Raw genomic sequence first — 26363 nt, 5'->3', positions numbered from 1 at the left:
TTTAGAGTAGATTATAAATAATAACATCTAAAGTAAAAATTGCTTTTAATTTACTGTCATTTAGATACATTTTATTTTCATTATCTTCATTATTCACTTCATCCTGGCTCCAGCTAGAGAATCATCTTTTGGGAGAGTAATCTTTAGGAGGAATCAAATAAAACACAAGTAGTGTAACTATGGTGGGTCAATAATTCTGGCCAAATAACTGCCTATCAGCATTTTTCCATACAAGATTTTTTTGCTCTCAGAATGGTCAGAATTATAAAAACAGATTATTTTAATGTAAACCACATTCACTTGATGGAGAAATAACAGTTTCTTCTTCCTAGTTCCTAAATAATTTATTATCTGAATTACTACCATGTGGATATCCTATTCCTTAATAGATAATAAGCTTCTAAAAAGAGAGAAGAGATTTGAGACTTATTTTCTTTGTATGTCTATTATACCAAGTAAAAGTGGGAAGGGACAAAGAAAATACCATTTACTGAGGAACTACTATGTGTCACACCCTATGCCATCACTTTAGATATGCTTTTAGGTCTTATTCCTATATTACAGAAATGAAGGCTCTGAGACTTAGTAATTTTACCTAAAAGTCATATGACTGGAAAAAAGCCTAGCCAGAAACCCCAGTGTGACTCAAAATATCATGCTTACTATTATAGTTAATATTTAATTAATAAATATATAGTTGCTAAAATTATATAGCTCAGTGAAGGCAAAAAAAAAAAAAAACCCAAAAAACTCTGGGACTTGGTTTCAAAAACCCCAAGCAGAATCCTGACTGTACTGGCTATTTAATCTTAAAATATGTAACATTTCTGATATAATTTCCTCTTCTGAAAAACTGAAGATAATCATACCCATCTTACAGAGTTGTTATAATGATCAAAAAGTGAAAGTCCTTTTGAAAGTGTAAAGCATTAATAAATGTAAGACATTATCATTAACTTGCTAAAGTGAAACACCACTTCACTAGGAGTAGGAGGTGGGTCTTTAAGCCAGAAATATTTGCTCTCTAAATCTCAAAAGCAAAACTGGCCCTTATGGATTCTGATGCTTAATTGCAGAGTTGGGGAGGCTGTATGTGTAATGGTTATGACCACAGACTTCAGAATCAGATCGACACCAGGTTTGTACCTCTCAGCTCCACCAACTTTGGGGAATGTATGTGGATCTTTGCCATGCTGTAATCTTTAAGTTTGAAATCCTTTTTTTTTTTAATTTATTTATTTATTTTTGAGACAGAGTCTCACTCTGTTGCCCGGGCTAGAGTGCCGTGGCATCAGCCTAGCTCACAGCAACCTCAAACTTCTGGGCTCAAGTGATCCTTCTGCCTCAGCCTCACGAGTAGCTGGGACTACAGACATGCAGCACCATGCCCGGCTAGTTTTTTCTATACATATTAGTTGGCCAATTAATTTCTATTTTATAGTAGAGATGGGCTCTCCCTCTTGCTCAGGCTGGTTTTGAACTTCTGATCTTGAGCAATACGCCCGCCTGGGCCTCCTAGAGTGTTAGATTACAGGCGTGAGCCACCGCGCCCGGCCAAGCTTGAAATCTTTATCCATAAAATGTGCAAAATAATAGGATAGCTTTGCACAGTGTGTGGCACTAGATGTATTCAACTTTATTGTAGCACTGGGCTATTAATAACTTCTCTAGTTGTTAAAGGCCCTTGACAGTGGGGCCCGAAGCACTGCGGAAATTACAAAGGCTCTAAGAGACCCAGTGTCTGCGTTCAGGAATTACAGCCCAAGAGGCAAAGTCCTAGGATAGCACAGGTGACACGCCCTCGGCTGGAGATGGAGGGACATGGGGCAGCATCCAGCAGGGCCGAGAGGAGTGAATTCCGAAGAAAAACTTCTCTTCCCAACCCTGGGAAAGAAAAGGAGCGAAGGACTGGTCAAGGAGGGTCCCCAGAGAGCCCGCGGCCCGCCTCAGCCTCCCCCGGCCCGGCTGGGGTGGCAGAGCAGTCCACTCACAGCTCCAAGTTCTGTGGCACGGCCTTCCGAGTGTATCTGGAGATCATCCTCCTCCTCCTCCTCAGCCGCGGCCAGGGCGGGCACGCCAGGGTGGGGGCCTCCGGGCCTGGCCCTTCCGCCGGCTCTGGCCCGGCCCACTCCTGCCACCTACCGGCCCCGTCTCGCCCCGTCGCCTAGATTCCGGACTGCCACCGCCCCTTGATCCCGCCTCCCCAGTCCTCCGACCTCCCAGCTTCCGCACGGGGGCGGAAGTGACGAAGACACTTGGGCACCCACCAAATGCTCCCGCCAACACGCAGCAGTGACGATACCCAAGGTTCCGGGGACTGAGCAGGTTTCAGACCTTTTTTCAGGGCTTCCACAGGCCTCAGGTTCTAGACTGGCGTTGGGACGTATGCTGATCCAGGCTTTGGCAGCTGGTGGCAGCTTTCAACCAGCTCACGCAGTGAGAGGGGCGGCTGAGGAAAGGTGTAACAGCAGAGACGCGCAGGACAGGCCTTAGGACCGTAAGACGAATTTACTTCGTTTTCTCAGATGGTGGGAGGGAGCCTGGTCTGAGTAAAGATCACTAGACTCCAAGTCAGGCCCCTGCTGCTTGGTCGCTTCTCTTTCTGTGCGCCCAGTTTTCTCATTTGTAGTGTGGTGTTAGCCCGAGTAATCTCAAAATCTCTTCCAGTTCTGACACTATAAATTCTGCATAATGAGGTGTGTTTGGCGTTATGGAGTGGGTGGGTAGAATTATTGTCTGTACCTCTGGGATGAAAGGCAAAATGGTGATTTGGACAGACTGTGATGGGTGGGTGTCTGGATAGAAGATGCAAGGTTCCTTAGTAGTCTGTTAGAAAGCCGAGTAAGCATAAGAATGCTGAGTTAGGGTGGCCGACCGTTGTAGTCCCCTCCTTTACCAAGCATCAGCTGACAGTAATAGCAAACTCGTACTCTTATTTGTAAGGAAAACCTTTAGGAAATAAAGAGATATCTATCACCTGTTAGTACATCAGAAGTGTGTAACTGCGACCTGAAAAGGAGGAAATTTAGGAGAGATAATGATAGGATCAAGAACTATGGGCAGATTATTTTGAGATAAGATGATAGGACATGAATGTTTTGTAGTTTTGAATTCCCCTATGCCATACGATGTTTGTAAAAGAGGGAGATTTAAATTCTGCAGAGCAAGAGAGATTGCTTTTTACAGTGTTTAAATAACAAAGTTTTAAAGCTGGGAGAGATTTTAGAGATACTAGGGTAACATTTTCAAATTAAGGAAAAACCCCAGAAAGAGAAAGTGAAGTGCTCAATGGCACAACTAATTAGTGGCAGAATTAGGACTTTTGGTAGTATTTAAACAGTGGATGTTAGTGCAGTGTTTCTCAAAGTGTGTTACACACACCAATTCTAGCACAAGGGCAAACGTTTAAAATTTTATTCTTACATATTTAATTTGGGAATGTGATACCAGATTTCTATTCACTCTATTATATCAAGGTTTCCTTTTAACATTATTTTAAATGTAAAGAACATAGTTTTAAGTATGAAATATCATTAAAAGAATAATACTGAATGTTACTGTAGGTGGTACATAGTCAAGCCAAAAGCCACAAGGATGGTATGTGGATAACTGAATTTTTGAAAACTCAATGTTAATAGAGTCACCTAGAAGAGTGCAGGAAATGGGATGTAACTTCTACATTGTTCTATGTGGTTTATATTTTGAAACTTTTAAATGTAGTTAAGAATGGAGGGAACTATGAAGCTTGCTACAGTGGAAGACACTGTGGAGTACCACCTGTTCCTGATACCAGATGAATCAAGGGACCCAGAAGAACACAAAGAGATTCTTCAGAAATATATTGAGAGAATAATGACCCAGTTTGCACATATGTTGGCCCCCTATATTTGGCAGAATCAGCCTTTCAATCTCAAATATAAACCTGGGAAAGGTAAAGCTCTTTTACTTATTTTGATTAGTGTAACTTAATGTTATTCTGACAATAGTGATGTGTAATAGTCCTTACTTCATTCAGTGTTGTTAGGAAGAGATTATATCCTCAACTTTTTAGATTAGTAATGCTTGTCTATATTCAGTTAAGCCTTAAACTTAAAAAAATTATTTTTAATTCATATTAATGAAAACTTTCTAATAGTCATTACCTTAGGAACTTGCATATACTAAGCATTATTAAACTCATGGCTATTCTTTTGAACTTTAGTTACTATCCTATGCCATGATGTATCTAAGTACCTATACTAAACAGGTTCAGGCATCTGGCTTCCTTAATCAAAGTTCCTTTGGCTGTTACTCAGTGTTCTTTATCTTGGTGATGTGTTTAGTAGGCTACCTTGTTTCACATAGTTATTTGGGTGAGGATCCAAGAGTAGCTCTGCCTGGCTTATAAAGAGAAATAATTGGGCTTTATGACCATTACTTGCCACTTAAAAGCATTTTGAGGTTCCTTCACTGTTTCCCTGTGTTGTCAGTGCTTGAGATCTGATCTCTGGGAAAATGTGGCACCCTGTCTTATCATTTTTACAGCTTTGCAAAAATGAATCATGGATAGATGACCAAGGGTCTACTCACATAGAGATTTATGTGGAGTCTTGTTTAGGATCATCAGCATGGTATCTTGGAATGGTATCACAAGTATACATCACTGTGATACTCTCAATTTGGTGTTTATCTGTTATATTTTTGGCTAGCAATTGCTAAATGTCTTCCTTACTGTTAATTTTATTGAGCTCTTTTTCTCTGATAAACATGTGATATTTTTTGGCAAGAACACTGTCATATTAGTGCAGCACATCCAAAACCAAGCCTTTATCTGCCCTCCTGAAAGTTATTTTTACCATGTTTTCTCATCTTATTTAATGGCATTGCCATACACCTAATTACCCAAGCTACTTATTAATTCAGAATCCTACTGAACTCTTCATATCACCATGTTCAGTTAGGCATTAAATTCCAATTAATTCTAAAATATGACCTCTTTTCTACATCTATTTGGCTTCAGTGTAGGCCTTCTTTATTTCTTCATCTGGAAAACTACAATAGCCTCCTATCCCACCTCTCTGGTTCTAGTCTCTCCACTTCCTCATACTGTTGCCAGTTACCTTTGTAAAACACAAATTTGTTCATGTCACTCTTCCACTCTCCTGCTTTACATCCTTCAACAGTTCCCCATTGCTTCAGCTGAAGTTTAAATTGAAGTCTAATATATGAGATAGATAAAAATACTCTTTTTTTAAGAGACAGGTCTTGTTCTGCTGCCCAGGCTGGAGTGCAGTGGCATGATCATAGCTCATTGTAGCCTCAAACTCCTGGGCTTAAGTGATCCTTCTGCCTCAGCCTCCTGAGCCTGGCTAATTTTTTTATTTTTTATGTTTGGGAATGTTCCCTCCCCTTCATTTCTCTGGAACACATTGAGGAGGATTGGCGTCAAATTCTTCTTTAAATGTTTGATGCAGTTCTCCATTGAAACCAACTGCTCCTGAGCTTTTCTTTTAATTACTAATTCAATCTCCTTATTAGTTATTGGTCTGTTCAGATTTTCTATTTTTTCATGATCCAGTCTTGATAGGTTGAATGTTTTTAGGAATTTATCCATTTCTTCTAGGTTATCCAATTTCTTGGCATACCATTGTTTATAGTATCCTCCTGTAATCTTTTTTATTTCTGTGGCATAGGTTGTAATGACCCCTTTTTCATTTCCAATTTCAGTTATTTGAGTCTTTCTAATTCCTAGTTAATCTAGTTAATAGTTTGGCAATTTTTTAAAAAAAAAACTTCATTTTTGTTGTTTTTCTATTCTCTATTTCATTTATCTCTGCTTTAATCTTTTTTCTCTCTTTCTCTCTTTTTAAGACAGAATCTCACTCTGTCACCCAGGCTGGAGTGCAGTGGCTTTATCACAGCTCGCTGCAACCTCACACTCCTGGGCTCAAGCCATTCTCCTGGCCTCAGCCTCCTGAGTAGCTGGAGCTACAGGTGTGTGCCAACACACCTGGCTAATTTATTTTCTATGTTTTGTAGAGATGGGTCTCTTGCTCAGGCTGGTACAAACTCTTGGCCTTAAGCAATCCTGCTTCGGCCTCTCAGAGTGCTAGGATTATAGACTTGAGCCATTGCACCCAGCCTCTGCTTTAATCTTTATTATTTCTTTCCTTCTGCTAACTTTGGGTTTGGTTTGTTCTTTTTCTAGTTCCTTGAGGTGTGAGGTTAGGTTGTTGATTTGAGATCTCTCTCAACTATAAACTTCCCTCTTAGCTCTGCTTTTGCTAAATCCCGTAAGTTTTGGTATGTTGTACATGCATTTTTATTTGTCTCAAGATATTTTCCAATTTTCCTTATGATTTCTTCTTTGATTCATTGATTGTTTAAAAGTGTATCATTTAATTTCCACACATTTATGGATAGTGCTCTTGTTTGAAAATTTCTGCTCCATCCAAATCTGGCTTTTTGGTGTTCCCAAAATATTGTCTGTCATGCCTCTGTGCCTTTGCACATGTTGTTCCCTCTTTATGCTGAGCCCACCTCTGGTCATTCTTTCAGATAAGCATAGCTCAGATATCTCCTTATGCTCACGCAGCTTTTAGTGCATATCTCTGTTCTAGAGTTCATCTGGTTTTGAGAAGGTTTGGTTGTCTATCTCTTGTTTTAGCCCAGGAGCTCGAGGGCTAAAACATCTTGTTCAGGATTGTAACCTTAGCTCCCATTATAGTATTAAATACTTGGAGCATAGTAAGTCAACAAATGTTTATTCAATTAAATGATGACATGTATTTTTATTTGCCATGACAAATTTATTTGGTTACATGGTTGCTTTTCTCTTATTTCTAGGAGGTGTTCCTGCTCATATGTTTGGCATGACAAAATTTGGGGATAACATTGAGGATGAATGGTTTATTGTTTACATAATAAAGCAGATTACAAAGGAATTTCCAGAGTTAGTAGCAAGGTATTATAGTTATTTTAATTATTCTAAAGGAATTTAATTACTGAAACTGAGTAACTACATTTTTATCCTTCTAGTAATTTTATTCCTGTACTCTGATAGATATTGTACAAATCGGGGACAGATTTAAAAAGTGACTGTGTTTTCTTTCTCTTCTCTTATGCCTTCCTTTTCTTGAGAAAGAATTAAAGTACTATTGGAAAGTTAAACTTCCAAAAGATTTCAAACCTACTTAATTTAGGTTTTATTTTTTAATATTCTAATTATGAAAGAACAAATAAATATGGTAAACAAAATTCAAATGATACAATCTGCTCTGGCTTCCCAGAAGTAATCACCATTAAATTTCTTACAGATCTTTGGGGAAAAAAAATTCATTCATGTACATATGTACATATTTCAGAGACTTTTAAAATATGTCTCCCTCTACTAGACCATAGCTATATTTTTTGAGAAATCATACATAGAAGCAATTGAAAGAGAAGTCCATAAACAATTATATAGCAAGCAAAGTAGGTATCACAGCATTGTAATTGTTTTAAAAAACAGAAACTATTCTTAGGTTATTGTTTGGGCATCTACCCAAATGATCCAGTGACACTCTACAAAAAAGACACCTGCACTCGAATGTTTATAGCAGCACAATTCATAATTGCAAGGCTGTGGAAACAGCCCAAGTGCCCATCAATCCAAGAATGGATTAATAAAATGTGGTATATGTATACCATGGAGTACTATTCAGCTCTAAGAAACAATGGTGATATAGCACATCTTATATTTTCCTGGTTAGAGCTGGAACCCATACTACTAAGTGAAGTATCCCAAGAATGGAAAAACAAGCACCAGATATATTCTCCAGCAAACTGGTATTAACTGAGTAGCACCTAAGTGGACACATAGGTACTACAGTAATAGGGTATTGGGCAGGTGGGAGGGGGGAGGGGGGAGGGGGGTGGGTATATACATACATAATGAGTGAGATGTGCACCATCTGGGGGATGGTCATGATGGAGACTCAGACTTTTGGGGGGAGGGGGGAAATGGGCATTTATTGAAACCTTAAAATCTGTACCCCCATAATATGCCAAAATAAAAAAAAAAAAAAAAAAAAAAAACACAGAAACTGATAGTTCTCTGTAGTTACCAAGTATTACCAGCAGAGGGCGTTTTACCCGCTTATTATATTTTGTCCCAACTTTCCTAGTCAGAACCCAAATTCTGATCTTTTTCTGTCCATGCAACCTCTTTCTCAGCAGAAAGAAAAGAGAAGGGGAAAAAAGAAACCTTTGAAAACATATTGTTTACATTTTAGATATAACCCACACATACCTATCACCAGCTTAAACAATTATTGACTTACGGTCATTAGTATTTCATCTATACCACTCCCCTACTTTCCATCACATAGCAAGATTATTCTAAAGCAAATCACTATCTACTATTATGCCATCTGATACTTAAATATTTCAGGAATGAAATCTAAGAGATAAGAACTCATTCTTATTTTAAAATAGGCTTATTTAAAAAAATTTTTTTAATATTTATTTATTCATTTATTCATTCATTCAGAGTCTCACTATGTTTACCAGGCTGGACTTGAACTCCTGGGTCCAAGCAATCCTGCTGCCCTGGCTGCCCAAGTAGCGGGGACTACAGGCACAAGCCACCGCACCCTGTTAATTTTTTTAATTGAAAAGTAAAAATTATGTATATTTATCATATAACGTGTCATTTTGAAATATGTATACATTGTAGAATGGCTAAGTAGAGCTCATAACATGCACGACTTCATGTACTTATTTTTGTGTGTGTGATGAGAATATTTAAAATCTACTCTCAGCAATTTTCAAGAATACATCGTTATTAACTATATTGTACAATAAGGAAATCTTATTTTAAATACTATTGCCACACATAAAAATAATTAGCAATAATGTTTCAAGAAATAATAGATTTTTAAATGAACACACATAAAAATATTAGTTTAGATCTTTATAGGGCCAATAATGAGAGGGCAATACCTTTCTTGTACAGATTCTGATATTAATGAAATGATGGTTCGTATTTACACACCATGGCTATAAAGCTCTTTAAATCCTAGATATCCACTGCCTTGTCAGGTTTTTTTTTTTTAAACATTCAAAAACAAAAGAAGCTTTTCTCCTATAACCCTACCAGATTAGATTAGATTAATCTTCCTAAAGCAGAGCTGTAACCATTTTACTACCCTGCTCTAAAACCTTTAATTCCTTTTCTTTGCCTGTGAAACTCAGCATATTCTCATTGATTCTGCCAACACTTAATTCTCTTCACAAAATGTTATAACTGCCTTTTTAGTCTTGTTCTTTACTAGGTTTTGTCCTCTAAATAGCCACCTTAAGTTGCTACCTCCATGGTTTTGCTTATGCTGTTCCCTCCCAAGCACATCTCTCTTTTCTCCTTATAGACACTACCCATTAAAAGTACTGAGCTAGATGGTGTATAATGGTATATAGAATATGCTACCTTTTGTGTAAAAAAAGGGAGGAATAAGAATATATTTTCCTATTAGCTAGATTATGCACAAGCAAGTTCTAGAAGGATGTATAAGAAGCAGCAGTGAGGGGGGCAGGAATTGGGCAGATAGGAACAAAAGCAGAAGGAAGACTTTTTCATCTGTAACTTTTTATATATTTTTTAAAATTTTTAACCATGTGACTGTATAACCTGTTCAAAAATTTAAAGAAAGTGATGTAATTGAGGCAAAAACAATTATCTTTCAAGACCCGGTAACATCTCCTGCATAAAGGCTTTCCTAATCTTGACTATATATGATTTTTTTTCTTCTTTTAGAACCCTACAGTACTTTGTATATTTTCACATTTTGGTCTAATGTTATTTATTTATGTGCATTTCTTATTTTCTCTCCTTATTATCTTCCTTTAGAATCCTGCATACAATCTTATAGTCTCCTTCAGTGCTTAATGGTATCTTAATTATTTTGCTTTCTCAAAGCCATCTGCTCATAGTACATACTCAGATATTTACTGAGATGAAGAGGAAAATGTATTAGATTAAAACCATTTTGATTACTAGCAAATATATGCTTGTTAAGTGCAAAATTGGAACTTTTCTTACATTAGGATTGAAGACAATGATGGTGAATTCTTGTTGATAGAAGCTGCTGACTTTCTCCCTAAATGGTTAGATCCTGATAATAGCACCAACAGGGTAAGTATACCCAAGTTTGGAAAATTTACAGAGATATAATCATGCTGCATTATTGTTATATGTACTAGAGTTTGCCAGTGCTCACAGTGGAAATTAAAATGTACCATTTGCAGGTGTTTTTCCACCGTGGGGAGCTGTGCATTATCCCTACACCAAGGAAACCTGGAGCAGTATCTTGGTTACCTGCCACACCCCCAACAGTCCCACAAGCATTGAACATAATCTCAACACACCCAGAAAAAATTTTGGCTTCAGAATCTATACGAGCTGCTGTGAATAGGCGCATCAGAGGGTAATAAAAATATCACTTTCATTGCTAGTTGAGGAGTCTTTTGGTTTAGATTTGTCTTTCATTGATTATAAAATGTCTTGCACCTAGATTAATGCTAATTTTCATTTTGTCTGCATCAAAATTACTAATGTATGGATTTTAAAATCAAGAAACATACCTTTTAATTCCAATTCAAAAGTGTTATAATCTAGCATCAATATTTTTGCATTTATTTACCTTAGATATTGTGGCTAAGTATTATCTATATCCATGGATAAAAAATATGACACCTTTAAAAGTGAAACCTAAGCCAACACAGTGTGCTCAGGTTTTTTCTGTGGCTCTGGGGCTATATGTAGTATTCTTCGATCTATGTGGAACACTTTAGGTTTTATTCAGAAAAAAAGGTCTTAGCCTCCTAACACACTAGTTCAGTCATTCAAATATGAGTACCTGTTAATGTGTAGCACCATTCAGATCTTAACAATATTAAAAATCTCTTTTAGCTTTGTTTCAGTACACTTTGTATCATTTTCTCAGAAGAATAAACTGATTTTATATTTATTCCAAAGTATAATGGGTTTTTTGCTTTGTTTTCATTGAGCTACCATAATCCCTTTCATTTTTCATTTCTTCCCATTTTCTCTTTTTCCCTCTCATCTTCCCTGCAGTCGCAAGTGTATATTGTATCTTTTTTCATCTCTCTTGTCACTCTACATCTTGCTTTTGATGAACCAAGACGTTAAAGGGGAAGTGAATGGTGTAAGAATTCTAGATACTTCTCTACAAAATCCCACAGAAAAAATACTTTTTAAAAAGAAAAAAAAAGAATTCTCAATATTTACATACTATAAAATAAAAGTAATTATGTTAACTGTCATAGGTATCCAGAAAAAATTCAGGCCTCTCTTCATCGAGCACACTGCTTCCTTCCAGCTGGCATTGTAGCAGTGCTAAAGCATCGCCCTAGATTGGTGGCTGCCGCAGTCCAGGCATTTTATCTACGAGACCCCATTGACCTTCGATCCTGTCGTATTTTCAAGACATTCTTGCCTGAAACACAAATAATGACTTCGGTAAGCTATCTCTCTTGGTCATTTAGTTTCTTTGTCTAGAAAGGGAGCTGAGACATTATTTTAATTGGTCTCTAGAAAAAAATGGAAATATTCTGTTTCCTTATAGCATGCTAATACAGGTTGGTTATCCCTTATCTGACATACTTGGGACCAGAAGTATTTCAGATTTCATATTTTTTTGGATTTTAGAATATTTGCATGATACTTGTTGAACATCCCAAATCTGAATATCTGAAATTCTGAAATGCTCCAATGAGCATTTCTGAGCTCCTCTTGGCACTGAAAAAAATTTCTGATTTTGGAAGATTTTGGATTTTCATATTTGGAGTGTTCAACCTGTACACATTTTTTTCTTTTGTCATTTCTCCCACCCAGTGGAGGAAAGTTTCAAGAGACCCCACCCTCCATTTTATATCTTGATGTTTCCCAGCTATTTTTGACCATATTTTCCCTACTTTTATAATTCTTTCTATTATTTTTTTTTAGACAGGGTCTTATTCTGTCGCCCTGGCTAGGATGCAGTGGCATCATCAGCGCTCACTGCAACCTCAAACTCCTGGGCTCCAGTGATGCTCCTGCCTCAGACTCCTGAGTAGCTGGGACTACAGGCATGTGCCACCATGCCTGGCTAATGTTTCTTTTTTTTATAAAGACGGGATCTCACTCTTGCTCAGGCTAATCTTAAACTCCTGACCTCAAGCAATCCTCTCACCTCAGCTTCCCAGAGTGCTAGCATTACAGGCATGAGCCACCGTGCCCAGCCAATTATTTCTTTCTTAACAATAAAACGTTTCCTCTCAGGCTGATCCGAAGGTAGTGTGTTATCTCACGTGATTGTTCACGGTCAGTTACAGATTGAACTCCTTGTTCTACTACTTTCCCCCCTCCTCACTACTGCACTTGACTAGTCTTAAAAAAAAAAAAAAATTCTTCTCCTCCAGAAAATTAAGAATTAGGTTTGTTGGCTTGACCCTGTAATCCTAGCTACTTGGGAGGGAGGAGGATCTCTTGAAACCAGGAGCCCAAGACCAGCCCAAACAATATAGAAAAACCCCAGCTAAAATTTTTAAAAATTATTCTTTATCTTCTATCACCCAAACTGCCATATAATGAATGTAACTAATGATAAGAATGCCACAAGTGGTAACTAAAAAGTAGGCACTAAGGTAAATTTTATGGTATGTGAGTTATTTCTCAATAAAGCTATTATTGAAAACAAGTAGACAGTGAATAGGTTGTATCTTCTTTACATTTCATATGAATATGAAGTCATAAGTGGACTTATTATATTTAATTATGAAATGACATTTAAAATTTTAATTTGATGTGTTGTGTGTCTATATGCCTAGGTGACTTTCACTAAATGTCTGTATGCACAGTTGGTGCAACAAAGGTTTGTGCCAGACCGGCGAAGTGGATACAGGCTTCCTCCTCCATCTCATCCCCAGTATCGAGCCCATGAATTAGGCATGAAGCTGGTAATGTTGAGCAAAAAATTGTATTTTCTTTCTTTATGTAAAAGGACTCTTAACAGAATAATGGCACACAGCACAGAAAGTCTAGAAATATACCCTATTTTTGTGAGAATGCAGTAAAATGTGGTGTTTCAAATTAGAGGAAAAAATGAATTATTCAGTAAATGATAGTAGAACAACTATGATGCCATCCTAAAAATTACACTTGATTTCCTCACACCTATACCAATATAAATTCCAGTCAGATCAAATGTTTACATGTAAAAATTGAAACTATAAAATTTGAAAAAAAAATAAAACATAGGAGAACTTTTTATAATATGAGTAGGAAAAGCCCTTCTGAGCATGACTTGAAACCAGAAGCTATAAAAGGGAAGATTGATAAATTCGATTGTATAAAAATTCAGCATGTCTGCATGGGACAGAAAAACCCATAAAGGCAAAATATAGCAAACCTGTAGAAAGTGCTATATTTTAATCTAAATGAAAAAGCTGATTTCTCTGATGTATAAAATGTTCCTTTAAGTCAATGTGAAAAAGATAATACTAACAAATTAATTTAAAATGTTCAGAAACTATGAGCAGATGGTCCATAGAAAAGAAACTATAAATGACCTTTAATTTAAACATATGAAACATGTTGACCCTTGCTCATAATAAAAGAAATGCAATGTAAAGCTACAAAATAGTGTTTTTCACCATTAAATTGGCAAGAACCAAAAAGTTTGATAATATATACTGGGTTGGTGAAAATATATAGAGAAAAAGACACTCTCAAACCTTTTTGATAGGAATATAAATTGTTTCAATCTCTTAGGAAAACAATTTGGCAATACAGATACTTCTCGGTTTATGATGGGGTTACCTACTGATAAATCCATCCTGTGTCATATATCATAAGTCAAAAATGCATTTAATACACCTAACCTACAGGACATCATAACTTAGCGTGTCATTCCTTAAACAGGCTCAAAACACTTACATTAGCATACAGTGGGGCAAAATCATCTAACACAAAGCCTATTTTATACTAACGTGTTGAACATCTCATGTTATTTATTGAATGCACTGTAAAGTACAATATTGGTTGTGTTCTACATGATCGTGTGGCTAACTGGGAACTGTGGCTTGCTGCCACTGCCCAGCATCACAAGAGAATATCATACTGTATATCGCCAGCCCAGGACAGATCAAAATTTAAAGCAAGGTACTGAATGCATATTGCTTTTGCACCATGGTAAAGTTGAAAAATCATTACATTAAACCATCATAAGTCAGGAACTGTCTGTATCCATCAACATTTAAAATGGTCAACCCTTCTGCTCAGCACTTTGTTTTTTAGAAATTTATTTTCTCCATATTTTACATGTTCTCAAAGACATACATACAAGCATACTCATGACAGCATTGTTTATAGTGGCAAAAGATTAGAAACTACTTAAATGTCCAGTAGGGGCAATACTTAGATAAATTATAGTCTATCCATGAAGTGAGATGGATAAATTTGTATGTGCTCATATGAAATGATCTCCAAAGTATACGATTAAGTGTGAAAAACATAGTGTGCATGCTGCCATTGAATGACGAAAGGGGTGGAGTAGGAAGCTATACATACACAGACACATGTCTGCTTAAGTGCATAGATTATTTCTAAAAGGATGTGCAAGAAATTGGTAGCAGGCTCCTCTAGAGTGATCAGGGAAGCTCCCTGTTTGGATTATTTTTCAATGCATCATTATATTTTTTAATCAAAGGACTCTTTTTTTTTTTAAAGGACTCTTAAAATGAAGTAATTCCCTCTCTTTACTATGTCTGAGACCACACTCAATTTACTTATATTTTTTGTTAGACAACAAGCCTTTTGTAAACCTTTTCATAATCAAACAAATAAATTTAAGTTTCTGGTTTTGTAATCAGCAGTAAAGAGTACCTCTTTGAATAGAATCTTTTCTTTCTCTTTATGATTTTTAGTATGCTGTAGAGATTGAAAAACCTGAAAATAAATCATAATTTTAATGAAATTCAAAAAGTGTTATAAAGGTCCACATGCCCATGTGTCCAGTCAGCTAGTTCTTGAGTGCAACTAAATGGAAAGAAATAACATAATAAAATGATACTGAAGAAAAGCAACTTAATAAAAATTCTACCTATCTCATCTAGGCTCATGGATTTGAAATCTTATGTTCCAAATGTGGCCCACATTTTTCTGACTCCAAGAAATCCCATGTGACTACCTCACCACTTTGGGCCAGCTTCCTTGAAAGTCTGAAAAAGAATGATTACTTTAAGGTAGGACTTCAATGTTTTTTTTGTTTTGGGGGGGTTGGTTTTATTATTTGGAAATAGAGTCTCACTCTTTTGCCCTGGCTAGAGTGCAGTGACATCATCATAGCTCACTGCAACCTCCAACTCCTGGGCTCCACTGACCCTCCTGCCTCAGTCTCCCGAGTAGCCCGGACTATAGGTACGCACCACCATGCCTGGCTAATTTTTTCTATTTTTAGTAGAGACCAGATCTTGCTCTTGCTCAGGCTGGTCTCGAACTCCTGAGCTCAAGTTGATCCTCCTGCCTTGGCCTCCCAGAGTACTAGGATTACAGACGTGACCCTCCACACCTGGCCTTGCAATGTATTTTTTAAGTGTACATTCCAGGGAAAATCAAGCCAGTGATTTAAAGTCCTATGGTCCATATTTCCATGTATAGAAGCTAGAGTTAAAGGAGACCTTTCTAGTTCTATGAGGCCTTGGAAGATGGTAATGAAAGGGTGTCTATAAGCTGTTTGCAATATTAGAGAAAAACTAATACTGTTTAAGTGATAGAAATTATTATTTGTATCAGATGAACAACTCGCAAAACTTGGTAAAGCAAATATGAGACCACCAGATAGGAAAATTAGCAAATATATAGGATAAAATAATTACAAAAAGCCAATTAGTAAATTTCTCTTAAAATATTCAACTTCACAAGTAGTAAAGATATATATATGAACACAATAATGAAGACTATTGTTATTGTCTGTACAAAAGGATATGAATGATATTCTGTGCTGTTAAAAGTATGGTAAAATTAATACTCCTATACATTGCTAGTAATATTGTAAATTGGTAGAACCTTAACTCAAAAATAATTTGGTTATGTTTTCCAAGGGCCGTAGAAAGGTTCAAATTCAGAACCTTCACTTCAAATATTCTTTTTAAGGAAATGTCCAAGAATTTAAAAAGTCCATAAAAATGTAATTAGTATAAAGACTATGCAGCAATATGAAAACGTGCTTATGATATTATAGTTTATTTTAAAAAAATATAAAATGTTTTTAAAATGTTAAGTATGAATACCACTTTTAAATATGCATGTATAAAACACAAATGAGGTTGGGTGTGGTGGCTGATGCCTGTAATCCCAGCACTTTGGGAGGCTGAAGTGGGAAGATTGCTTGAGGCCAGGAGTTTGAGACCAGCCTGGGCAAGATAGTGAGACATCATCTCTACAAAAAAAAGAAAAAAAAATTAGCTGGGCGTGGTTATGAGTGCCTGTAGTCCCAGCTACTCAGGAAGTTTAGGCAGGCGGATGGCTTGAGTACAGGAATTCAAAGTTACAGTGAGCTATGATTGCACCACTGTACTCCAACCTAGGCAGCAGAGCAAGATCATGTCTCAAAAACAAAAACAAAACCCCAGAAATGGTAGTTATGGTGGGATTGTACCATTTGGGGTTCTATTTGGCAAGCTTTCTATACTTTGTTTTATGAATTACTAGTTAATCAGTTTTGGGTGTTTCTTTTCTATTTTTAGAGACACGTCTTGCTCTGTCACTCAGGCTGGAGTGCAGTGGCACACTCATAGCTCACTATAACCTCAAACTCCTGGGCTAAAGGGGTCCCCCCACCTCAGCCACCCTAGTGGCTAGGACCACACCTGGCTAATTCTTAAAATTTTTTTTTATAAAGACAAGGGTCTCCACGCCTGTAATCCTAGTACTCTGGGAGGCTGAGGCGGGTGGATTGCTCGAGGTCAGGAGTTCGAAACCAGCCTGAGCAAGAGCAAGACCCCATCTCTATTATAAATAGAAAGAAATTAATTGGCCAACTAATATATATAGAAAATTAGCCGGGCATGGTGGCGCATGCCTGTAGTCTCAGCTACTCGGGAGGCTGAGGCAGAAGGATTGCTTGAGGCCAGGAGTTTGAGGTTGCTGTGAGCTAGGCTGACGCCACGGCACTCACTCTAGCCTAGGCAACAAAGTGAGACTCTGTCTCAAAAAAATAAATAAATAAAAAAAGACAAGGGTCTCACTATGTTGCTCAGGCTGATCTCAAACTCCTGACCTCAAATGATCCTCCCGCCTGGCCTCTCAGAGTGCTGGGATTATACGTGTGAGCCACTGTACCTAGCCATCAGTTATATTTTAATAAGTGATTAAATAATAGAAAATGGTAAAAGAAAGAAAAAACCTCCCAACTGGAAAGAGGTTCTTAATGGTGAAAAGGATTAGGAACCACTACATCTAGCCTAGTCCCCGCACTTGAAGAAACCAGAGCTCAAACAGGTACATCAATGACAAAACAAGTGTTCACTGCTTATCTTTTGATGAAAAAAAAAAAAATGACAAAACAGGGACTAGGACTTGGGCCTCTTGATTCCTGAGCAGTACATTGTGTCATACTCTGCCTCCCTGAGCATTGCTGGGGAACAGGTTATTTTAATGACACCATGTAAGTAATGTTCTGATAGATTATTATTTTTTTTTTTTAGGGACTGATAGAAGGTTCTGCTCAGTACCAGGAAAGGCTAGAAATGGCAAAGAACTACTTCCAGCTCTCAGTAAACCGGCCGGAAAGGTGAGTTATAGTTAAGACTTCTACCACAAAGTTAGATAGCTTTGCAATTGGGTAGTTCTTTTTAAATAATAAAGTTTGTTTTTTGTTGTTATGAAAATAATATATTCATTCATTATAACAAATATAGGAAGATGTGAGAAGGAAAAAATTTATACCAGAGAGTCAACCACTATTTATCATTTTGATTTATTGCCCTGCAGGGTTTTGTTTTGTTTTGTTTTGTTTTGTTTGAGACAGAGTCTCGCTTTCTTGCCCAGGCTAGAGTGAGTGCCGTGGTGTCAGCCTAGCTCACAGCAACCTCAAACTCCTGGGCTCAAGCCATCCTCCTGCCTCAGCCTCCCGAGTAGCTGGGACTACAGGCACGAGCCACCATGCCCGGCTGATTTTTATATTATATATATTAGTTGGCCAATTAATTTCTTTCTATTTTTATGGTAGAGACAGGGTCTCACTCAGGCTGGTTTTGAACTCCTGACCTTGAGCAATCCACCGCGCCCGGCCAGGGTTTTTTTTTCCAGTTGATTTTTTTATATTTATAAAAATTTTAAGCTGGGCTCAGTAGCTCATGCTTATAATCCTGGCACCCTGGGAGCCAAAGCAGGAGGATTGCTTGAGGACAGGAGTTTGAGATCAGCCTGAGCAAGAGTGAGACCCTGTCTCTACTAAAAAAAATAGAAAAATTAGCCAGGCGTCATGTTGCACACCTGTAGCCCAGCTACTTGGGAGGCTAACACAGGATGATCGCTTGAGCCCAGGAGTTTGAGGTTGTAGTGAGCTATGATGATGCCACAGCACTCTACCTGGGGCAACAGAGCAAGACTGTCTCAATAAAAAAACATTTTATATCCTGTACATAATATTTACTCATCGGGATCTTACATTTTTCAGAGCATTATAAAGTCTTTATAAACATAATTTTAAATAGTTGCATAATATTTCAGCAAATGGATGTACCATAATTTACCCAATATATTTTTATCATTGGGGTAGAAAGCTGTAAGTAGCTTAAATGTCCAACATTTTAATTAATGTTGCAGGGAAGACTCCCATTCCCCATACCAGGATAATTTTTAAACAGTTTAAAACCAAACTTACATCTCCCTGTGGACCTGTTGTTGAATTCCCAAGGTTTGGGTTTTTTCAATGGCTGAATTAATATCATAGACTTTTCCACAGTGTCTTTTCTTAGTACCACCATCCTCATTACCCAGACCCCCTGGCTCTCCTTGGATCCAGTCCGTACATCCATTTTATTATCATCTTGTGTCTTGCATTCCTTTTTATTACTTGCTGCTCTAATTACTTATTTCCTGAACTGTGGTAATACCTAAACTTCTTTTCCAACCTCTAGTAACTCTTTCAATTCAACCATTAGAGCCAGGGAAATCTACTTAAAATATATCTCTAGGGGAAGGAGGGGGAAATATATATATGTATCATGCCACTCTCCTCTCCTTAAAATTGTTAGATACTTAGAAAAAATTGTGAAGAGATTATAATAGTGAAAAATTACAAGCAACTGAAGTATCCATCAATAAAGGATAAATGAATCACAGTGTATTTATATGATGCACTACTATCCAGTAGTTAACCAGAGATTAGCTAAATATAAATATATGTAATTTAGAATTTCTCAGCCTTAGTGCTATTGACATTTTGGACCAGATAATTCTTTGTTGTGAGCAACTGGCTTGTGCACTGTAGGATGTTTAACAGCATCCTGGCTTCTACCCAGTAAATACACCAGTAGTATTCCTCCCCTCCACAAATTGTGCCAGAATGTCTCCAGACATTGCTATATGTCCCCTGGGGGACAAAATTATCCCCAATTGAGAACCACGGATCTAAATAAATAGATTCCAAAAACATAATGTTGAGTGAAAAAAGCAAGATGTAAATATGTACAGTATGGATGCTATACATATAAAATTTTTAAATATACAAAATACTATATATTATTTATGGATACATATGCATTCATTTATTCAACAAATATTTATTGAGTGCCTCCTGTGTGCCAGGCCCTATTCCAGATGCTGAGGATACAACAAATGAACCCAAAGTGACCCTGCCCTTAAGAAGCTCACATGCTAGTATAGGAGAAAGACAATAAACCATTGTGTGATGTGAAATGGTAATAAATGCTATGAAAAAAACCAGTGTATGGAAGGAGAGAGGTAGAATCTGCTCTTCTAGATAGATTGGTCAAGAAAGGCCTTTCAAGATAGTTTTCTCTGAGAAGGGACCTGAATGAAGTGAAGGAATGAGGCATTCAGATATTTGGAGGAATAACATTCCAGATAAAAAGAACAAACAGGCAGCACATGGCAGCTCACGCCTGTAATCCTAGCACTCCGGGAGGCCGAGGCAGGAGGATTGCTTGAGGTCAGGAGTTTGAGGTTGCTGTGAGCTAGGCTGACCCCAGAGGACTCACTCTAGCCCAGACAACAAAGCAAGACTGTCTCAAAAAAAGAAAAAGAAAAAGAAAAAAAAAAAAATATATATATATATATATATACACACACACACACACACACAGCTAAATTGTATTCTCAGAATATGCTGTAATTTAATCACTTCCCTACATATGAACATTTGAGTTTGTTGATATAACAGTGTTGGAGTAAATATTCTTGTGCATTTAAATAAAGTCTTCCAGCTGGGTGCGGTGGCTCATGCCTGTCGTCCTAGCTTTCTGGGAGGCCAAGGCGGGCAGATAGCTGCTGCTTCAGGGGTTTGACACCAGCCTGAACACAGCCTGAGCACAGTTGGACCCCGTCTCTAAATCTAAAAAAAAAGTAAAAACAGTCTTCCATATTCATTACAACGTAACTCAAATACCTCCTCCCTGAAGCCTTCCATTATTTCTCTTTTTTTAACTTCTCTGCCCTCATCTCAATGAAAGTAATTACTTTCTCTCTAGCATTTGATATTCTAGAATGACTTTTATTTTGCCTTTTGCTATGATTATTTGGGTATTTCTTTTCTCTCTCTTAATAATGTTTTTGTAATATGGAGTAGGGGCAATTTCCCATCACCCACATGATTTTGTGAGGGGTGCAAATGTTTATTAAATTAATGTTAAGTCCTTTATACAACTTGATTTGCTCCATTCTTAATTGTTCAGACTGGGTTTCATCAATTTGCTCCATTCTTAATTGTTCAGACAGGGTTCCATCAATCATGCTGACTATTATAGAATAACTCACTCATCATATAAATTATCTCTGTGCATATTTCCTCATCAGTTTATAGTAGGAACAGCACAAAATAGTTGCAGGAGACTTGATTTCAAGCCTTTATTCTGTCCAACTCAATGACCTTGCAGAATTTGTAGAACTTCTCTGGACTCTGGTTTTTTCATCTGTAAAACAGGCATATTACCTTCTCATAATAGTATTAATAATTAGAAGAATAAATAAGAAAATGTATTTAAAATGCTAACATACCATATAATATGTGCTAGATTAATTTTAATTCATACTTTCCTTCTGGGTCTTCTTTTCCTCGTATGAAAAATATGTATAGATTGAAAGAGTTGCACTGGATCAGTAGTTTCATAACAGTGTTCCATAGAGCCTGCTGCAGAGCCAAAGGTGAAGGCAAATGGGTGGGTCTCTGAGCCTGCATCCTCCATTTTAAGCAGAGCCATTTTTCTTTGAGTTGTTCTGTATTTTAAAGTTCCTTATAAAATTGTATTTGAAGAAAAGGGGTCTGCAACCTAAAAAAATATTTACAAATAAATCAGAGCCGGCTACAGTGGTACATGCCTATAGTCCCAGCTCCTCAGGAGGCTGCAGCTGGAAGAATGGTTGAGCCCAGGAGTTTGAGGCCAACCTGGGCAATATAGCTAGATCTCTTCTCTAAACAAAAAAACAAAGAACAAAACAAATTAGACTAGTTAATTCTTTCTAGGTTTAAAATGCTATGTTTTTATGATTACTATTCTGGGTTCTCTTATAAAGAAATAATCATGTCTTTTATTTTTTATAGTTCTCTTGCCATGAGCCCAGGTGAAGAAATCTTAACCTTATTACAGACAATACCACTTGAGATAGAAGAGCTTAAGAAAGAAGAGGCTAATCTTCCCCCAGAGGATGGTAAGTGAGGGACCAAGATAGAACAGAAAGATTAAAAAAATTAAAACATTCCACTAAGTCTCACAGGGTCCTTTCCCAAGAGTACCTGTCATGTGACTGTAGAATGGCAATATCGTGCTTTCTCCTTTTTCAGATGACCAGTGGTTAGATCTCTCACCAGATCAGCTGGACCAGCTACTGCAGGAAGCTGCTGGCAAAAAAGAATCAGAACCCATTTCCAAGGAAGAGAAGGAGCAGAACTATGACTTAACTCAAGTCTCAGAGAGCATGAAAGCTTTCATATCTAAAGTCTCAACTCACAAGGGAGCAGAGCTGCCTAGGTAATTTGTGTTAAAGTATAAATATATAAATAGTTAGAACCCAAATGTTAAGCTCATCAGTCACTGCATTTCCACTCAATATTTTTCTTTTGAATAAATGATTTGCACTGCTTTTTATGTGTGTGTGTGTGCTAGTATGGTGATAACTTACTTACCTAAAGTCAGATTTCTAGTAGGCTCATCCTTTGCAATCCATGAAGTAAGCCAGAAACGTCACTCAACAGATCTGAAAGCCACCATCTAGAACCATGCAGGGAAACCCTGTACTTTACTCTTTAGATTTTTACTCAGAGCCTATGTGCTTAATGTTAGCTTTCAGTAAGCTCAGACTTCTAATCTTCCCCCTACAAGAAGATTGGAAGCTTCAAACTCAAAAGAAGGGGATAAAAGGATTCATCAGAGGCAGAAATAGTAACAGAAGAAATGTGAAATTACATTTGGCAAGTAACAGGTGTTACTTGCATGGTAAACATTTTTATTAGTATTGATCCTCTTAGAGCCTAATGAAAAGAGTAAAATTTATGTTTGGTTATCTCCTTAAGAAAGCAGGGATAAGGAAAGGTATGTCTTATTTATTTTTTAAGCTTTAGTTCTTAAAGGGATAGGCTTTATTTAAATTAACTCCGATAAATAACTTTTTGCTAATGCTGGATATGTCTTGAAGGATAAAGAGTAGGTCCCTAAATTAACCTTAGTTAACTGTGCATAAACAAGGTATGGTTTTTACTTTTTTTTTTATCAGACTTTCCCATTTCTGTTGCCCTTCAAGGCCAGTAAGCATAGGATTTTTAAAACTTAAAACTACAATTTTCCACACTGTGCTGTCTTTGAGATTGTATCTTTGGTAGTTTTCCTAAGAATGGTACCACTTTTGCATTCAGGATAAATTGTCCTTTTCCTTTAATCTTACAGAGAACCTTCTGAGGCTCCAATCACTTTCGATGCAGATTCTTTTCTTAATTATTTTGATAAGATTTTAGGTAAGTTACAGTGTGATGTTTACTTTCATTTTGAAACTGTAAGTAGTATGGCTATTGCTAGAGCATTGGAACATTAGATAACTCAGAAACCAAAATAGTTGCTTTCTCTTCATGGTTTTGAGTTGTTTTCAACCATGAATTACTACCCTATTGAATGATTTTGTAAAGGCTGCCTCATTCTGTGCTTAACATAGTAGCTACCCATTAAATATTTGTTGAGTAAATGAATGTTGTATGTTTAGATAGGGTTTTAACTTGGCTCCTATATTATATTTTTTTTCTCTTTGAGATTTACTGTACTTACAGGTCAATAAGAAAAAGACAAATAGCCCAATTTAAAAAATCATATTTATATATGTACAGAACTGCAGAGATAAAAGTTCTGGATGCCCATCAAACTTAAAAGATGCTTACCTGCGGTGACAGAGTGAGATAAGAGACAATACTTCTGTGTGGCTTGAATGTTTACATCAAAATATATTCATATATTACATGATTTTAAATTTTTTAAGAAAAATATTTTAATTTACTTTTTTTTAAAGCTAAATCTTTTGGTTCAGACTGTGCACTTTTCCACAAATATCTGCCAGCATTACCATTTGTGGAAGGGATTTTTGTGAAGTAGATTGATTATATTAGTCCTTTACTGTGGGTAACATTCTAATTCTTTTGAGACGTGTAGTCACTCAAAAGAAAAAAAAAATGTACCAAGTGGCTCTTTCTGTGTTGGGGTCTGTGTAGGACCAAGGCCTCACGAGTCAGACTCTGATGATCTGGATGAGGAAGACTTTGAATGTTTAGACAGTGATGATGACTTGGACCTCGAAATGCAGGACTCTAGCAAAGAGGCTTCTCTGAAAGGAGCTCTTAATAATCTCAAGTCGTACATGGCCCAGATGGACCAGGAGCTGGCACACACCAGCATTGGCAAAAGTTTCACCACCCGAAAGCAAGTGGTATGTATGTTTTTAACCTTTTTCCCTTTCTGAGTCTGTTATATTGGATAGCTAAAATCATATTTTTTTGATGTGTGAGATTTAAAATAAATAAGAATGCTAATTTTTTCCTAATTCTAGTAGGATACAGGATTATAAACTTTATTTTCCTAAACATAAGCTTTATTATGTTACTTGTTCTATGTTATCTATCAGGATTTTAAATAAAAATGCATGTAATGCGCTCAAATTAGTATGTGGTTGCATAGTACTACTGTGAACAGCTTACTTAATGAATTTTTAAAGAGAGAGTATCTTAAATATCCAAATAACTTTCAAATCTTAATAGTTTTGTATATTTCTCTAATTTAGAGCCATATTTAGAATTAATCTTCCATTTATGTTTTGTTGTTCTTTTTTGAGACATAGTCTCACTTTGTTGCCCAGGCTAGAGTGAGTGCCATGGCATCAGCCTAGCTTCACAGCAACCTCAAACTCCTGGGCTCAAGCAATCCTACTGCCTCAGCCTCCCAAGTAGCTGGGACTACAGGCATGCGCCACCATGCGGCCCGGCTGGTTTTTTCCATATATATTGGCCAATTAATTTCTTTCTATTTCTAGTAGAGACAGGGTCTCACTCTTGCTCAGGCTGGTTTCGAACTCCTGACCTCGAGCAATCCGCCCACCTCGGCCTCCCAGAGAGCTAGGATTACAGGCGTGAGCCACTGTGCCCAGCCCCATTTATGTTTTTATCCAAGTTTTTATGCCACCACTGTCTAACCCTAGAAAGAGCCATTATGGAAAGGGCATGGACCCTAGAGTCTTATGGGTTAGGTTAGGGTTTGAAATCCAGCTCAGCCATGCACTGTGAATGTATCTATTAACCAGTAACTCTCTTGTCATAGAATTAATATGAGAACCAAATGAGACAACAATAAAACCTATAATGGATCCTTAATGTTAATTCCCCTTGCTTTGATCATCTAAACCACATTTAAACCTATATTCACTTTCAGTATTGCCAAAATGTAATAGAAACCATACATTAGATTTATTTAAAGCAGTATTTCTTAAATTTTAATATGAATATAAACCACCTAGGATCTTGTTATAATATAGATTCTGATTAAGCAAGTCTAGAATAAACCTGAGATTTTCTATTTCTAACAAGCCCCAAGCGATGCAGCTCCTGCTGGTCCATGAACTACATTTTGAGTAGCAAGGATATAAAAGTCTATAGATCAAGCTGTAATCTTTCAAATCCTTTCCCAGCCTGTGAAATCAGAGGCCAAAGTAACAATTCATACTCTTTGTAGTTGGGTCCACAAAGCCTCATGTTTTTACTTTAAGCTTTTTTGGGGGCAAAAAAGGAAATCTAGCTTCTTTTATTTAGAGGAAAATTTAGATTCTTATGTCTTTTTATGTTCATTTTTATGTTTCTTTTAAAACTCCCAGCAACTTATAAATGTTCCTTCAGAATTCTGGTTATCTCCTTTGGGCTAGTTCAAAATAGAGACAAAATCCATTTAATTTGTAGAAATTTTTCTCTAGAACCAAGTTTTAATATGTGTGTTAAATCACATAGTCTATTAGACTGCATTTTCACTTTATATTTCAAAGGATAAGAAATTTCCTTTTTAATTTGGAATTCAAGTTTACATTGTTGCTTAGTTAGCTTTTTACTGTAACTACCATCCAACCTAATGGTAATTATCCCCTGATCTTTTCCTTCCATTAATAAGGAACCTGTATTCCAGACTACCAATAACAATTCAGATGAGGAAGATTCTGGGAGAGGAGAATCTGTTATGGCACCAGTGGATGTAGATCTGAACCTGGTTTCAAATATATTGGAATCCTATAGTTCCCAAGCTGGACTGCCGGGACCTGCTTCTAACCTTTTACAAAGCATGGGAGTGCAACTGCCTGACAACACCGATCACAGACCCACAAGTAAGCCAACGAAAGATTAACCAGTACATCCACCTTCTCTTTTTTTCTTTTTGAATAAATATTGAGTCTGATTCTGTTCATTTCCAGTTTATTCACTTAGTGAAAATGTTTCTTCATTACAAGTTTCACAGGTTGACTTCTCCATGAGCCCCAGCTGTTGCCCTCTCTGCACAAGTCTTTGTGATCTCAACTCCAGAGTACACAAAGAATGGTTTTGAAGTCAGCAGGATATAATCTATCCCCTAGACAGCTTCTGAGATGAGAT

The 26363-nt window shown here is 37.0% G+C and overlaps 2 protein-coding genes across 5 annotated transcripts in view; one reads left to right on the top strand and one right to left on the bottom strand.

The window, feature by feature from the left end:
* Window positions 1-2215, bottom strand: part of FAM149B1 (family with sequence similarity 149 member B1) — a 54029-nt gene extending 51814 nt beyond the window's left edge. For all 3 annotated transcript variants that reach the window (XM_020280428.2, XM_076010092.1, XM_076010089.1), the window contains exon 1: window positions 1992-2215. In XM_020280428.2, coding sequence (XP_020136017.1) covers window positions 1992-2038 — 47 coding nt within the window. In that variant the 5' untranslated portion in view covers window positions 2039-2215. The remainder of the gene's footprint in view (window positions 1-1991) is intronic.
* Window positions 2216-2275: 60 nt separating this feature from the next.
* Window positions 2276-26178, top strand: ECD (ecdysoneless cell cycle regulator). Of its 2 annotated transcripts, none has more exons than XM_012762521.3 (14): window positions 2276-2497; window positions 3721-3931; window positions 6826-6943; window positions 10063-10150; window positions 10264-10442; window positions 11305-11497; window positions 12847-12975; window positions 15133-15261; window positions 17725-17810; window positions 21804-21910; window positions 22044-22230; window positions 23143-23210; window positions 23952-24166; window positions 25903-26178. In XM_012762521.3, the coding sequence occupies exons 2-14, from the start codon at window positions 3727-3729 to the stop codon at window positions 26116-26118; spliced, it is 1920 nt and encodes a 639-aa protein (XP_012617975.2). In that variant the 5' UTR covers window positions 2276-2497; window positions 3721-3726; the 3' UTR covers window positions 26119-26178. The 2 variants fall into 2 exon arrangements, with proteins under 2 accessions (XP_012617975.2, XP_012617974.2); XM_012762520.2 differs by having other exon boundaries at window positions 25888-26178.
* Window positions 26179-26363: the final 185 nt, after the last annotated feature.

Source organism: Microcebus murinus, chromosome 14 (genome assembly GCF_040939455.1).
Source record: "Microcebus murinus isolate Inina chromosome 14, M.murinus_Inina_mat1.0, whole genome shotgun sequence".
Classification (NCBI taxonomy): domain Eukaryota; kingdom Metazoa; phylum Chordata; class Mammalia; order Primates; family Cheirogaleidae; genus Microcebus; species Microcebus murinus.
Note: the sequence above shows the minus strand (reverse complement) of the source record. Positions and strands in the feature narration are given on the sequence as shown.